General features: G+C 45.7%; 1 protein-coding gene across 1 annotated transcript in view; it reads left to right on the plus strand.

The window, feature by feature from the left end:
• KAT14 (lysine acetyltransferase 14) overlaps positions 1–14,743 on the plus strand; it is a 36,427-nt gene extending 21,684 nt beyond the window's left edge. The window contains exons 7-10 of the mRNA XM_080813485.1: positions 7,552–7,688; positions 8,551–8,726; positions 10,270–10,460; positions 13,752–14,743. Of these exons, the coding sequence (XP_080669611.1) occupies positions 7,552–7,688; positions 8,551–8,726; positions 10,270–10,460; positions 13,752–13,925 (678 nt within the window). The 3' untranslated portion in view covers positions 13,926–14,743. The remainder of the gene's footprint in view (positions 1–7,551; positions 7,689–8,550; positions 8,727–10,269; positions 10,461–13,751) is intronic.
• Positions 14,744–15,093: the final 350 nt, after the last annotated feature.

A 15,093-nucleotide genomic window follows, 5' to 3' on the forward strand; every position in this document is an offset into this window, starting at 1 on the left:
TTCTTGTTTCCTGATAAATACAGTCATAGCTAAAAATGTCCCTGTAATACTACGTTAGCTATGACTTAGGACTTTTGGAATGACGGGTTTATCAGTACTTAGCAGTTTGTATTTTTTTTCGTTATTTCCTCTGTAACCCGAGTTATTTAGTGCTTTTTGTTGTTTTTTGTTTTTTATTTTTAGATACGTAGGCATTTTTAAGGTCTCTTGTAGTAATTGATTTAATTTCCAATCAGATTATGTTGTGGTCAGAGAAAATAGTGTATATGATGATGATTCTTAGTTATAAAGAAAGTTACTTTTTGTAAGTCCTAACTTATGACATATGTTTATTTTTCTGTTAATTTTTTAATATTATCATGTAGTCTTTCTTCCAAACAGAATATTTTTGCATGCTCTTATCTTTTTTCTTTTGTATTATTTAGGTAACAGTAAACCTCCCTAAATTGTTTACTCTTATTTCCCATCATTTCTCCCTAGATTAATTTTTTGTTAGTCTACTTTTTAACAGTTTTTAAAAACATGGTCTTTGTGAGATTAATTTTGAATACCTGTATGTCTGAGATTATTTTCCTGTCACTCTTGCATTTAAATGATAGCATAGCTGGATATAAAATTGTTATTTTATTTTTTCCTTCAGCATTTTGAAATTATCACTCCATTATCTTGCATACAGTGTTGCTGCTGAGAGTCTCACTGTTGGCTTATTCGTGTTTCTTTGTAGGTGGTCTGTTTCTTCCTTCCGCACCCTGGAAGCTTTCAGAATTTTATCTTCCTTTCCATTCTTTAATTCTATTTGTGCATTTAGAAAGTGTTTTTTGGGGACGCCTGGGTGGCTCAGTGGGTTAAGCCTCTGCCTTCGGCTCAGGTCATGATCTCAGGGTCCTGGGATCAAGCCCCGCATCGGGCTCTCTGCTCAGCGGGGAGCCTGCTTCCTCCTCTCTCTCTCTCTGTCTGCCTCTCTGCCTGCTTGTGATCTCTGTCAAAAAAATAAATAAAATCTTTAAAAAAAAAAAAAAAAAAAAGAAAGTGTTTTTTGATCTCATTTATCTTGTTAGACAGAGCACCTCCTTCAGTCACAGGCATCATATGCTGATTTGTTGTCAAAAACCACTAACCTCTGTGCTTCAGAGCCAAGTACCACACAAAGAGTTGGGGCTACAGAGGAACAATAGCTTTATGGCTTTGCCCAGCACAGGAGGCTGCAGCAGGCTGAGGAAGGGGCTGGGGGATTTTACAGGGAAATACAGGATCTAGCTGGTTTCAACGGGAATTGTGTCTGTGCGGCCAGCCTCTGGACTTGTCTTCAGGATAGTACTGGCTTCCAGAAACAAAAGGCTGAGAAGGCGGGAGGAGCGGTTGTGCAAGAGAGAAGCAAGGGAACTTTAAAATTGAGCTTCCCTGAAGCCTCTGGGCAACCACTTTGACTTGTGTTCAGCTTGATGTTTTGCTTCGGTTTCATCTTGACATTCATCCTGTCTTGGTTCTCTGAGCTTCCCAGATTTGTGGTTTTGGTGGGTGTCTCATTAATTTGGCGAAGTTCTCTGTCATTATTGCTTTAAATATTTCTTCTGTTCCTTTCTCTCTTCTCGTTCTGGTATCCCTGTTATGTGTATTTTACACCTTTTGTGGTTGTAACATAGCTTTGGATATTCTGTTCTGTTCTGTTTTTTTTTTAGTCTTTTATTCCTCTTTGGTTTTCAGTTTTGGAAGTTCCTCTTGACATATTCTCAAGCTCGGAGGTCCTTTCTCCAGTCCTATCCAGTCTGCTAATGAGCCCACCAAAGATGGTTCTGTATTTCTGTTATGTTTTTGATCCCTAGCATTTCTTCTTGATTCTTTCTTAGCATTTCCATCTCCCTGGTTAAATTGCCCTTCTGTCCCTGGGTGTTGTCTACTTTGTCCAATAGAGCCCTTAACGTGTTAATCATAGTCGTCTTAAATTCCTAGTCTAATTCCGACATCTCTGCCTTGTCTGAGTCTAGTTCCGATGCTTGCTCTGTCTCTTCAGACAGTGTCTTTTGCTTTTTAACATGCTTTGTAATTTTTTGTTGAAAGCCAAATATGATATCGTAGATAAAAAGAACTGTGAAAAATAGGCCTTTAGTGGTATAGCAGTGAGATGTAGAGTGAGAAGCGTTCTATGGACCTATGATTAGTTCTCAGTGAACATGTGTTCCTGGGCTGTGACTATCACAGTGCTTCTCAGATTTGCCTCCCCAGTTAGGTGGCGTGGAGTGGCAGGAGGGAGCTGGCGATGGCTAATTCCCTTTCCACAGGTTGGTTAGGTTCTGATAAAACCCAGTGGGTCAGGACACCTGGTCCTGGTCTGCCTTCGGCCCAGGTCATGATCCCAGGGTTCTGGGATCAAGCCCCACATCGGGCTTCTTGCTCAGTGGGAAGCCTGCTTCTCCCTCTGCTTGCCACTCCGGCTTGTCGGGCGCTCTCTCTCTCTCTCTCTCTGACAAATAAATAAATACATAATTTAAAAAAACAAAACCCCACACACAACCAATGGGTTAGGTTCTGGTAAAATAGTTTCTCTTGAGAGCAGACCTTGTTAAGAACAAAGGACTCTGATGTATTTTCAAAACAGCTGCCTTTCCCTGCTGGAAGCCTGAGGGGATTTTTCTTTGATCCTTACCATGAGAACCTGGTAGAGCTCCTGGAAGTAAAAGTCACAAAAATGTGCCCCCCGCCCCCCCCCCCACCCCTGTAGTTTTTTCTCTCCCCTTCATCCACACTGTGCCTCCAGCAATTTGTCATTTTGTCTCTGGAGGTTTCTACTCTGCTCTTCTCTGTATCTGCCTGTTGGTCTTTTCAGTTTTCGGGGGAGTAGTTCACTCTGTGATTTCAGTTCTCTGAGGGATCTATGAAGAGTTGCTGATTCTCAGTTTGTTCAGCATTTTACTTTTTAGGATACAGTGACAATTTCCCTTCTCCTCATATGCTGGACCGGAAACCAGAAGTCCTCTCACTTGCTCTTTAATCTGGGAAATTCTTCATCATTGCTTCTTTAAATATATTCCTCTTTTATTTTTTCCCCTCTTTTATGGACTTCTAATACAGGTGCTAACACCATTAATTCTTTCCTTTATCTCTTCCTTTACCTTTTTGAAGAGATCCTCAATCTGTCCCTAACTTATTCACTGAGTGCTTTATTTCAGTGATCATGTATTTAATATCTGGAATGAATAAGAGATTCTTCATAACTACACTCACTTCCAGGTTCCTTTATTACCTTGGAACCTATTTATTGTGCTTTTTTTTTTAAACTGGCTTATTGAGATACAGTTCACCTACCGTACAGTTCCCCCATTTAAAGTGTACAGTTTGGTGGTTTCTACTGTAGTCACAGAATTGTATAACCATCATCATAATCAATTCTAGAACATTTTCATCACCCTGAATGGTTTAGCTGTTTCTGGCCAACCCCCAACACCCAGCTCCCATTAATCTACATTCTACCTCTGGATTTACCTATTTCGTTCGACATTTCACATACATGGAATCATATAACATGTGGTCTGTTCTGACTGCATTCCTTCACTTTGGCATGTTTTCAGGATTCATCCATGTCGTGGTACATACTAGCACTTCCTTCCTCTTTACGGCTACATGATACCCCACCGTAGAGATGCACTGCGTTTGGTTTATCTGCACGTCAGTTGGTGGACATTTGGGTTGCTTCCACTTTTTGACCCTTATGAATAGTGCTGCTTGAACATCAATTAGATGTCACTGTGTGGACAGAGGTTTTTATGTCTCTTGAGTATATACCTAGGAATGGGATTGCTCAGTTAAATGGTAACATGTTGAACGTTCTGAAGAGCTGCCGGACTTTGTCCCAGTAGTTCTAGCGTCTTAAATTTGCACCAACACAGTATGAAGACCCTGACTTGTCCTCACATCCTTACCAATACTTACCTTTTTTTAATTACAGCTGTCTTAGTGGGTGTCGAGTGGTATCTCATTGTCGTTTTGGTCTGCTTTTCTCTGATGACTGTTTATTTGCCTTTTGTCTTTTGCTGTGTAGCTTTTTTACTTTGTTTTCTTTTCTTTTGCACTCCTTGTTGATGACATATCTTGAGTGTTTTTTTCCTTGTGAATGAATATTGTCTTGGTCTAACCAGGTGCCTTTGCTGGTGTATACACCTGAGGGAGGGGCAAAAGTCTGGTTCCTAGCTCGTTATCCTCTTGGCAAGTTGGAAGTCTCCAGCACTCCAGGTGTCCTGCCGTGACCCCTCCAGCCAGCACTTGCAGGCAAAGTTGACTAGCTGAGATCTACTCAGAGCAGAGCTTGCAAGAGGAAGTGGCCTGATCAGGAAGCACCTCCAGCCCCATCTGTGGTGGAAAGCCTTTCTCTGCTCTAGGCTGCCCTTTGCTGCCTCACCTGTACCTGGCCACCTTTGGTTTCTCCTGAGGCTTCTCAAAGGCTTTGTGTTCCATCTTCCTTCACACTCTTGTGGCATCTTTCAGGATGGGTTTGGGGAAGGGACCCAGCAGCCCACCTGGTGCTCCATTTTGTTTAGAACTAGAAGTTTGAAGAAATTAATTTAATATTTCCCAAACTTACCTGAGTTTGGGATGCTGCCCAGCCCCCTACACACTGTTTTGTCATTCAGCAAACGCTGAGTACTTCATGTGTGCCAAGTACTCCTCTAGCTGGGGATGCGGCAGTGAATTAGGGCGGATGGTGCCCACCTGATGGAGCAGTGAAATAACAGGACTAACTAAATGGGATCATTTCCTGCAAGGTGGGTGCTGCAGTGGGTGGGAGAGCAGAAGGCCACAGTACCACTTGGGACAGGGTGCTTGAGGACCTCCTTTCCGTGGAGGTAGCACTCGATCCCATCTTCTCCACAAGGAGGACCTGGGTTGTAGAAGGTTTACGACAGAAGCCCCAGGTGCAGGCCCCAAGGCAGCAGATAGTTTGGTGTCTGGGGCTGGAGCCTAGTGATGGCGGAGGAAGTAGGTGGGAGATGAGACCACAGAGGTAACAGGTAGATCCTGCAGCCAAAGGCAAGGACTTTAAATTGTAAGGGAAGTCACACAGGAGTTTTGACAAGGGAAAGGAATGTATTTGATTTTTTTTCTTAAAGATTTTATTTATTTATTTGACAGACAGAGATTACAAGTAGGCAGACAGGCAGGCAGAGAGAGAGAGAGGAGGAAGCAGGGTCTCCGCGGAGCAGAGAGTCCAATGCGGGGCTCGATCCCAGGACCCTGGGATCATGACCTGAGCTGAAGGCAGAGGCTTTAACCCACTGAGCCACCCAGGCGACCCGAATGTATTTGATTTTAAAAGAAGCATCTGGCTCCATGTGGAGAATGGGCGATAAGGGGTGAGAGTGGCAGTGGGGAGACCTGTGGGAAGTGGTGGCAGTGATCCAGGCAGATGTCGTAGGTGGGCTAGGTGGAAAGAAGTCAGGGTACTGGATGACATCTGTGGAGTTCTGCACAACTCACCTCGACACATGAACCAGATCGTCCATCATGGGCCAGTGGTTCAGTGGCTGCTGTCTCTGTGGTCTCTTGCTGCATTGCAAACCACTCCAAAACTTAGAGGCTTAAAGCAGTATTCCGTCTTTCTTCTGATTCTGTGGGTTGACTAGGCTCAGCTGGGTGGTGATTCTACCCCATGCGCTGAAGCCTGAGGTCAGCCCTGTGGCTGCCTTCAGCAGGGACCTCGGTCAGGATTGGAATGACCGGGATGGCTTCCCTTCCTTCAGAGTCCATTTCCATGGGACCTCTAGACATTCCAGGGTCCAGCCTGGACACAGTGGCAGCTGGACTGGGAGAGAGAGTGGAGGCTGCAGGTCCTCTTAAGGCCTGGGCTCAAGATACCAAAGTGTTACTTCTGACACTTTGTCATTGGTCAAGGCCTGTCACAAGGCCCACTCAGGTTCAAGGGGAGGGAATGGACTCTGCCACTTGATAGGAGGAGCCACACGTCCCCATGGGTGCAAGAGGAAGTGTTGAGGCTGTCTTTAGAAACTATATGCCATAGCTCTGAATTTTGCTCTGAAACTTTTTTGAAAGTCCTGGAAGAATTTCAGTCATCCTTTGAAAGTTTTTTTTTTTTTTTTTTTTTTTTTTTTTTTTTTAAGATTTTTATTTATTTATTTGACAGACAGAGATCACAAGTAGGCAGAGAGGCAGGCAGAGAGAGAGGAGGAAGCAGGCTCCCTGCTGAGCAGAGAGCCCGATGTGGGACTCGATCCCAGGACCCTGGGATCATGACCTGAGCCGAAAGCAGAGGCTTTAACCCACTGAGCCACCCAGGTTCCCTGTTTTGTTTTTTAATTTTATTTATTTATTTGACAGAGATCACAAGTAGGCAGAGAGGCAGGCAGAGAGAGGGGGAAGCAGGCTCCCCCGCTGAGCAGAGAGCCTGATGCGGGGCTCGATCCCAGGACCCTGGGATCGTGACCTGAGCCGAAGGCAGAGGCTTAATCCCCTGAGCCACCCAGGCGCCCCTGAAAGTTTTGGTGTCCATTTGGGGAAAGTAATGAGAGCAAATTATAAAAGAAGGAATTCTTCTCTCCTTCCAACAAAGTTATTTCCTAGGAGAGCAAACGGACTCTCCAAAAGCAAGTCAAGTTTCTAAACTTCATCCAGCCCTTGGCAAACCACTTTATAAATGTGCCTTTGAATCTTCCATCTGGGCTCTTTGCTGTAAAACCCTAATTGCACATGTTCCGTTCCTACATGACTGGGGGCCCTGGAGCAGCGCTCTAGGATACAGACATCTTTGTTTGGACTCCCAGGGTGAATCCCACCTGTTCCGCTCGGACACCCACCTGAGGAGCACAGCGGGCCTCTCCGCTGTCGTGATTTGCCGTAAGGACGATGGTGTACGTCAGTCCTGCTCCTGTTAGGTGTACTCAGTGGAGCAGAGGCCTGTTTTACTAAACCCACACACAGGGCCAGCACTAGTTGGCCCCTGCTGCTCTGCAGATACCAGCCAATTCCTGCACCATGACCCACGTGAGTGGGTTACCATCTGACGACTGGACTGGAGGTGTCAAGAGGGCAGAATGCAGCCGACAGAAGCTGTATATCTGGAGCTCAGTCCTCCTTTCCACTCACTCCAGTGACTGAAAAAAAACTTTTTTTTTAAGATTTTATTTATTTATTTGACAGACAGAGATCACAAGTAGGCAGAGAGAGAGAGAAGGAAGCAGGCTCCCTGCCGAGCAGAGAGCCCGATGCGGGGCTCGATCCCAGGACCCTGAGATCATGACCTGGGCCGAAGGCAGAGGCTTTAACCCACTGAGCCACCCAGGCGCCCCTGAAAATTTTTAAGTAACTTTAAAATTGATTAAATTATTTCAAGTTTAAACTATTGCAACCAGGATCGGCTTTTCGTATCTGATCTTATGCAGAGGTACCTATGAGGTTTGTATTGCAAATCAAACATTCTGAATAAGCAATAAGAAAGACCTATTTTCCGACACATAAAAAAGTCCTATGTACTAATGATCTGTGAAATTAAACCCATCTTTTGAGTGACTTTATTTCTGCATAACCAGCATTTCTTTCTCATAGACTGCCTTGCCATCCAGGAAAGGGTTTCGGCACCAGACCACTAGGTTTCTGTATCGTTTGGTGGGATCTGAAGATATGGCCGTGGACCAGAGTATTGTCAGCCCTTACACCTCTCGGATCCTGAAGCCGTACATCAGGTACATGGGCAAGAGCTGTGATGTTGAGCATGTTATGAGGAATGGCCTTGGTGGCTTCTGTACCCTGGTCCTCCACAGCAGTGAGTCCACACCCTCCCCAGGGAACAGGCATCAACACAGACTGAGTCTGTGCTCCACGTCCAGTCTTATCCTTAGCTTATTTTGACTATAGTTTTTGGCAGAAAGGACAATCCTTTGAAAGAAATGTAAAAAGCAAGAATAAGTTAACTCCATTAGATTTCATTATGCGTATTATACTCATTGTGTTTCTTTTCAGTTTTAAAGTTGTATATATTTGGTAGTCTGTTAAATGAAAAAAATGGGAGAGTTGTCTCAGTTGGGCTTAGTCTGGGGGTGATGATGAGTCTCATTTTCGCAGTGCTGTGGAAGCTGAGCTCTGACTAGCGAGGTCCCCAGTTCTGTCTTGAGAAAGTGTGTTTGTGGTCCATACGCGAGGCAGAGTCACGTGATCCTCCTTGCCCAGCACTGCCGTCTGCGCCCGGCCTGTGGAGGCGGTGTGCGAGCCTGCGAGCCTGCCCCCATGGCCCCGGCAGTGCTGGGCCCTCCCTCGCTGGCCTCTGTCCTGGGCCAGAGCTCTGGCTTGTGTCAGCTGTTTGGTCCCTCACTCTGTTCATGAAGGCTCACCAGCACAAGGAGGGTTCCTGTCAGTTGCAGAGGGCGAATTTTAAATTTCATACCAGAAAGTATCAGGCTTTCAAGTTGTCAAGGTATCTACCACAGAAAGTAACACAAGTTAACTTAGAATTTCAGGCCGAGTAAGGAGTTTATGTGAATCACTTGGCTAGGAGTGACATTGTATATTTTTCTTGACTCGACTTTGTTTTTTTCTGCGGTCCTGGAGGCGTGATTATGAAACAAAGCCACCCAAACTGCAGCTCCTGTCACAGATTCGTTCCCACCTGCACAGGAGTGACCCTCACTGGACGCCGGAAGCCGAGGCACCTCTTGATTACTGCTATGTCCGGCCAAATCACATCCCAACGATAAACTCCATGTGTCAGGAGTTTTTCTGGCCTGGTATGACCCCCCCACCAAACTAGGCAGATCCGTTTTCTGTTTGGTTCACTTTAGTGATATTTTTAAATTAGTGTATGTCATGCAACTCTAAAACCTTTACTCATGATTTCATTTAGTTTGTCTCTGCTAAGATAGGAATAGTAAAATATGAACACCTCTTTCTTCCTAAGATCAAGGAGAAGCCAGCAATTAAAGTAATAAACAGTATTTTTATATGTTTCTCTTCCCTGTCTCTCTCCACTTCCAGAATAAAAGATTCATCCTGTTTTGCTTCTACATATGTCTAGATACCAGGTAATATCTACTTAGTATCAGTGATACACTGACTGGTACCTTGGACATGTTGGGACACTTTTGATTTTTTGCCTAATAATTCTGTAATTTTGTTTATTTAGCTATTCCTTGGGGAGAGTGTTAATAAAGCCAAAAGGCATTTTCAAAAAACCAAGTATCCCAATTGCAGACTTTATTTATTTTTTTTAAGATTTTATTTATTTATTTGTCAGAGAGAGTGGCAGGCAATGGCAAAGGGAGAAGCAGGCTTCCTGCCAAGCAAAGAGCCCAATGTGGGACTCGTTCCCAGGATGCTGGGATCATGACTGAGCCGAAGGCAGCGGCTTAACCAACTGAGCCACCCAGGTGTCCCCCAATTGCAGACTTTAAAAATAAGAGTAAACCCAATAGATTTGTTGTTTTATCAGCCTGAATATATTGTCTCTCTGCAGACCAGAGCCACCAAGTAGAGGAATGAACACATTGTTATCGCTAAATATAAACATGTTCTTTGTGGATCTGTCTTACCATGCTGCTTTGAAATGCAAAGGAAATATTACAGATGTTAGATAAGATTTCATCGGGATTAGAGCTGTGTCATCTTTGTTGTCTGATAATCATGTAACAGTGCGCGTGTGGTGGCAGAGTTGTGTTCATCTTTTAGGAGTGGTATGGGGGCCAAAAGGAACATTCCAGGAGCATCTCCTACTTCCTGACCTTACTCTGGGTGCCTCCATACCTTATGCATGCAATCATTATTTGTTTATCCCTTTCACTATAAAATGTAACCTTTGTACAAAAGAGCTTGTAAACTGTACACACAACAGTATTGGTACTCGGGTCTTTGGTCCCACCCTGTGAGGTCTGGGTGTGCAGACGCTAAGGCCCACATCTAACAGGTGTCGGCTGACACACACTGTAGAGGAGGCTAAGTTCAAAGTCAGGTATATCCAGTTCTAGCCTGTGCATTCTCTACTACCGACCCTATCTTTCTTCTCTTCTAGTCAAATGTGTACTTAGAAAAGACATAAATGGAATCATAGAGTATGTGGTCTTTTCTGACTGCATTCCTTCACTTAGCATGTTAGTTTCACTTTTATTTTTATGATCTGAATGTATGATGTCTATGCTAATATCTCTGTCTTCAGTTTTGTTTTCTGATTTTTGGGTTTTTTTAGTGTGCAGATGTAGTTGTAAGTACAGACTGAACAGCTTGGTCTTAATTCCAGAAGGTATACAGTTTGAATCTCCAATTATCTCTTTTCTTTAGGCATTGACCTGTCTGAGTGCCTGCAGTATCCAGACTTCAGTGTTGTTGTCCTTTATAAAAAAGTCATCATTGCTTTTGGCTTCATGGTTCCCGACGTGAAGTACAATGAAGCTTACATTTCATTTCTGTTTGTCCACCCTGAATGGAGAAGGGCAGGGATTGCAACGTTCATGATTTATCATCTGATTCAGGTAAGCTGTGCTACCAGCTGGCCTTTGGGCTCCCTCAGGAAGACGTGGAAGAGGGATGGAGGGACAATGCTGGACTGAGCCTTCCTAGCACGGCCGAACAGAATGGGTGGTCTCGGAAACCCAGTGAGAAAACATCCCTCCTGAGGCTCTTACCACACACAGATAAAAATCTTCCCCCTCTAGAATAAGATTGCTGTTCAGGCCCAGGCTTCAAAGAAACCAGTTGTAAACATGTATAGTAAATACAATGAGGTAATCCCAGAACTGAGAGCCCAAAGCCCTCGGAGGACCCATATTATATTGGTAACTTCTGCTGCTCTTAGGAACCCACCGCATGACTCTGAGGAGTGGAAGTGGAACTGTGGTCTTTGGGGTTTTTTTTCCTTACTGAGGTATAACTGACATACAAAGTGTCCTCGTCTCAGCTGTACAGTGTGATGATTTCATACTTGGATATGTTGTGAAACAACACTGGCACCACACGGAGTTGCGTAGCTACAAACATTTGTTTTCTTGGGATGAGAACCTTTAAGATCGCCTCTCTTAGCAACTTTCAGTTATGCAGTACAGTATTGTAAACGCTAGTCTCCGTGCATTACGGGACATCCCCAGGACTGCCTTGTTTTATAACCTACAAGTCTGTTCCTTTGGACACCCTGCAGCCGGTTCACCTGCCCCCAACCCCGCTGCTGGCAGCTACCAGTCTGTTGTCTGTATCTGTGAGTTCAGCTTTTATTATGTGTTTTTTAGATTCTGAGAGCTAAATGAGATCATCCGGTGCCTGTCTTTGTCTGACTTCTTTCACTGAGGATAATCCCACCTGTGCAATTGCAAAAGTTTTTAAGTATTTTTAAATGTTTTAGCAAAACTGTCTCAACCGAGACCATATATTCTCTTATTGCTGATTATTCTTCACTTTACTGTCACTGTACAAGCTGTATAAGTTTTTAAGACTTGATTCTAATATTGAATTATAATTCATCCTTTGATATCTCTGTACCACTGTTGAAGAAAATATACCATGTACTTATATATTAACATCAGAAAAACATGTAAGGAATTCCCCTCTCAGAATCTTTCTGGTAAACTTTTATTTCAGATCCATTTGGCTGGGGCGCCTGGGGGGCTCAGTCGGTTAAGTGTCTGCCTTCAGCTCAGGTCATGATCTCAAGGTTCTAGGATCGAGCCCCGCATTGGGCTCCCTGCTCAGCGGGGAGTCTGCTTCTCCCTCTCCTACTGTGTGCTTTCTCTCTCTCTTTCTGTCAAATAAATAAATAAATCTTTAAAAAAAAATAAAAAGAAACCATTTGGCGAGGAGGATTGTGTGTTACATCGGCAAGATTCCTTTTTTTAAAATTTTTTTTATTATTATTTTTATTAACATATAATGTATTATTAGCCCCAGGGGTACAGGTCTGTAAATCGTCAGGCTTACACATTTCTTAGCACTCATCATAGCACATACCCTCCCCAATGTCCATAAGCAAGATTCCTTTTAAATACAGGAAGGAGAGGGGCGCCTGGGTGGCTCAGTGGATTAAGCCTCTGTCTTTGGCTCAGGTCATGATCTCAGGGTCCTGGGATTGAGTCCCACATGGGGCTCTCTGCTCAGCGGGAAGCCTGCTTCCCTTTCTCTGTCTCTGCCTGCCTCTCTGCCTACTTGTGATCTCTGTCTATCAAATAAATAAATAAAATCTTAAAAAGAAAAAATAGAGGAAGGAGAAGATAAAATGTCATTTTTCTAGTTTTTATTATTTCATTTTTATTTTTTTATTATTATTTTTAAAGATTTTATTTGAGAGAGAGAGACCAGGAGCGAGAGAGAGCATGAGCAGGGGGGAGGGGTGGAGGGAGAGAGAGAGAAGCAGACTCTCCACTGAGCGGGGATTCCCAACATAGGACTCAATCCCAGCACCCCGGGATCATGACCTGAACCAAAGGCAGACACTTAACCGACTGAGCCACCCAAGAACCCCGTTTTTCCAATTTTTCATGAAATGTGCTTAACACTTCCCAGATGCCAGCTGGAACCTAGAAGCGTTTTCTACACGTTGGTTTCCTCTCTCCCCACTTAGCAGTTAGTATGTGTTCCCTTGTGTGGTGCTGTGATGAGACTCAGTTGTACCACACCCCATCCCCCAGGCCACTCAGAGCCCCGCCTTTCCCCTCACCAGCAGGGACCTGCGGGCAGCCCTTGGGTCTGCAGGCAGCGCAGGGGTGACACTTCCCTGTGTGTGCCTCTAGAAGGCGTGGTGCAGGTTCAGTCCTTACTGAGCGCTCAGCGGGTGGGGGCAGGAGTGTTCACCCTTGTGAGCAGAGCCCCGCCCTCAGCCAACCCATAAGCCCCAGGCCTAGACAGAGCCGCTCAGCTGGGCAGTAGTACCCGATGGTGCCGTGGTTGGATCAGGCGCAGGTACACAAGCGTCACGCTACAAAATTAACTTCCTACACTCGCAGTAGTGCTGTGGGCCCAGAATGTGAGTGAAGCAGAGGAAGGAGGAGAGCTGTCTACTTGAGAGGCCTCTTAAATCTAGGCCTGGGAGGAAACAGGGGTTACAAAATCTCAGGACCCTGCCAACCTCAGTATTTTGGTGCTTTCCTCATTAGAAAGCGGGGTCTTAGTTTATATGACTTTTGGTTCTGATTAAGAATCTTAAGAATTTGCCTCGTATTAATAGGATGAGGGTCACTCTTCCCCCCTATGATTAGGGCAGTGCTGAATACAGAAACTGCAAGCAGTTCTGTCAGTTTGGGAGGGATGGCAGGGGCCCTGCGGGATTCAGAAGGTCTGTACCTGGGTCCTTAGGTCTCATAACTAGACAAAAGTCCCAATACCTCGTATCCAGCCTCATAACTTAGCATCTTTTCTAGTGGGTGTAGGAAGGGCATTGTTACAAGTTTGAGTACAAGATAACATCTAGTTTTAAAAAGCAGAACTGCTCATCTTGTTCTCTACTTCTTCAAGATTGTCAGAGGGCCAGGTATTGATGTGTGTGATATTTGGAAGTGTAATTGAAGTATAAACAGAGTAATCCAGTTGACAATAAACTATCCCCGGGCCCTTTGCTTCGGAGAGCAAAAACACCCAGCGTGCCATCCATTTCCTCAGTCTCGAGTGTTTCCGTGAGCGTGGGCCTCGGCCGCAGAGAGTGACCGGGGCTCCAAGCTGTCGCCCGCCCTGCTGTCCCCGGTTGCCATAACTACCTACCTCCACTTCACAGATTTCCCTCACCTACTCACTTCCCTCAGGCTCTTTGATTCTCATCGGGTACTTTTCCACCCTTTTGGCAGACCTGCATGGGCAAGGATGTGACCCTTCACGTCTCAGCAAGCAACCCTGCTATGCTGCTCTACCAGAAGTTTGGCTTCAAGACTGAAGAATACGTCTTAGATTTCTATGATAAGTATTACCCCCTGGAGAGTACAGAGTGTAAACACGCTTTCTTCCTGAGGCTCCGGCGCTGAGGTGAATGCAGCGCTCCACAGAGATGCGTGTGCTGCTCAAGGTGGGTCCTCACCTGGGCCCACGGGCAGGTGCTTCTGTCCCCATGGGCCCTCATCCCAGATGTTCCACCGGAGGCTAGACAGGCAGTGGGCAGTGGAATTGAGGAGCCAGCAGCCCTTCAGCCAAAGTGCTGTCCTGTGCACCTGCTGAGGCCTCAGTCCCCATCTCGGGACTCCACCAGAACTGAACGATGGATGCCGCTGCTGTCCCTCCACGCGGCAGCTTGCGGGAATAAAGGAGTATCTAAACTGATGTTCTCCTACTGTAAAGGGTGAGGAAGTGTGGTAGCCGCGAACGATTGATTGAGGCCGTGCCTGGGGGGCAGTAGCCCATCGGGGATGGTGGGAGACCCAGCCCTCAGAGGGAGGCCAGCACCATCCTGGCCATCAGTGAGCCGTCATTGAACCCTTGAGCCCAGGAGAACTTCTAGGGCACTGAACTTCTGCCATCTCTCCCTGACTTTGGCCACGGTCGAAATAAACGGAGTGTTTGTGTCCATGCGTGTCACCTGCTCTGCTGTTAGCATCTCCCGATAGGGGACCCTTTCTCCCCGTGCCTGTGCGGCTGGTTTGGGGTGGCAGCGAGACTCTGCTGCTGGCTGGAGGTGTGGGTGGGGGAAGCAGAGCCAGCTGGGGACAGAGCCTGTGTTGTCTGCAGGGCCAGGCTGTTGGGTTGGGGGGGCGGTGTTGGAGATGGACTGTCAGGCAGGCTGTTTTGGATCCAGCAGGAGCTTTTCCAAAAGTATCAGATGTTCTCAGATAAAAAATCTTTCCTTGTGACAGTCTTTGGCCAGAGCTTCATTCTAACCAATTTGCTTTCAGACTCTCTTGAATGAAGAGCAGTGGTTCTTAACTTGTAGGGACACGGATCCCTGTGAGAATCCAAAGAAAGCTGAACACTTTCTAGAAAACTGTGCATGCACATTTAAAATCTCGCCTCAGAGATCTGTCAGGAGCCTGTTCTAGGGGCCACGCTTAGAGCCAGCCCGCATCCCTTCACTCAAGAGGACCGCCTGCGTGAGCACCACCTGGTTCTGTCCTTGGAGAGCAGTCCGGGCTCCATTCCACCCTGTGGGGGCCCGGAGCAGCATTACCTCCCCCCCTCCCTCCTCTTCTTTTCCTCTCTCCT

Source organism: Martes martes (genome assembly GCF_963455335.1).
Source record: "Martes martes genome assembly, chromosome: 9".
In the NCBI taxonomy this organism is placed as follows: domain Eukaryota; kingdom Metazoa; phylum Chordata; class Mammalia; order Carnivora; family Mustelidae; genus Martes; species Martes martes.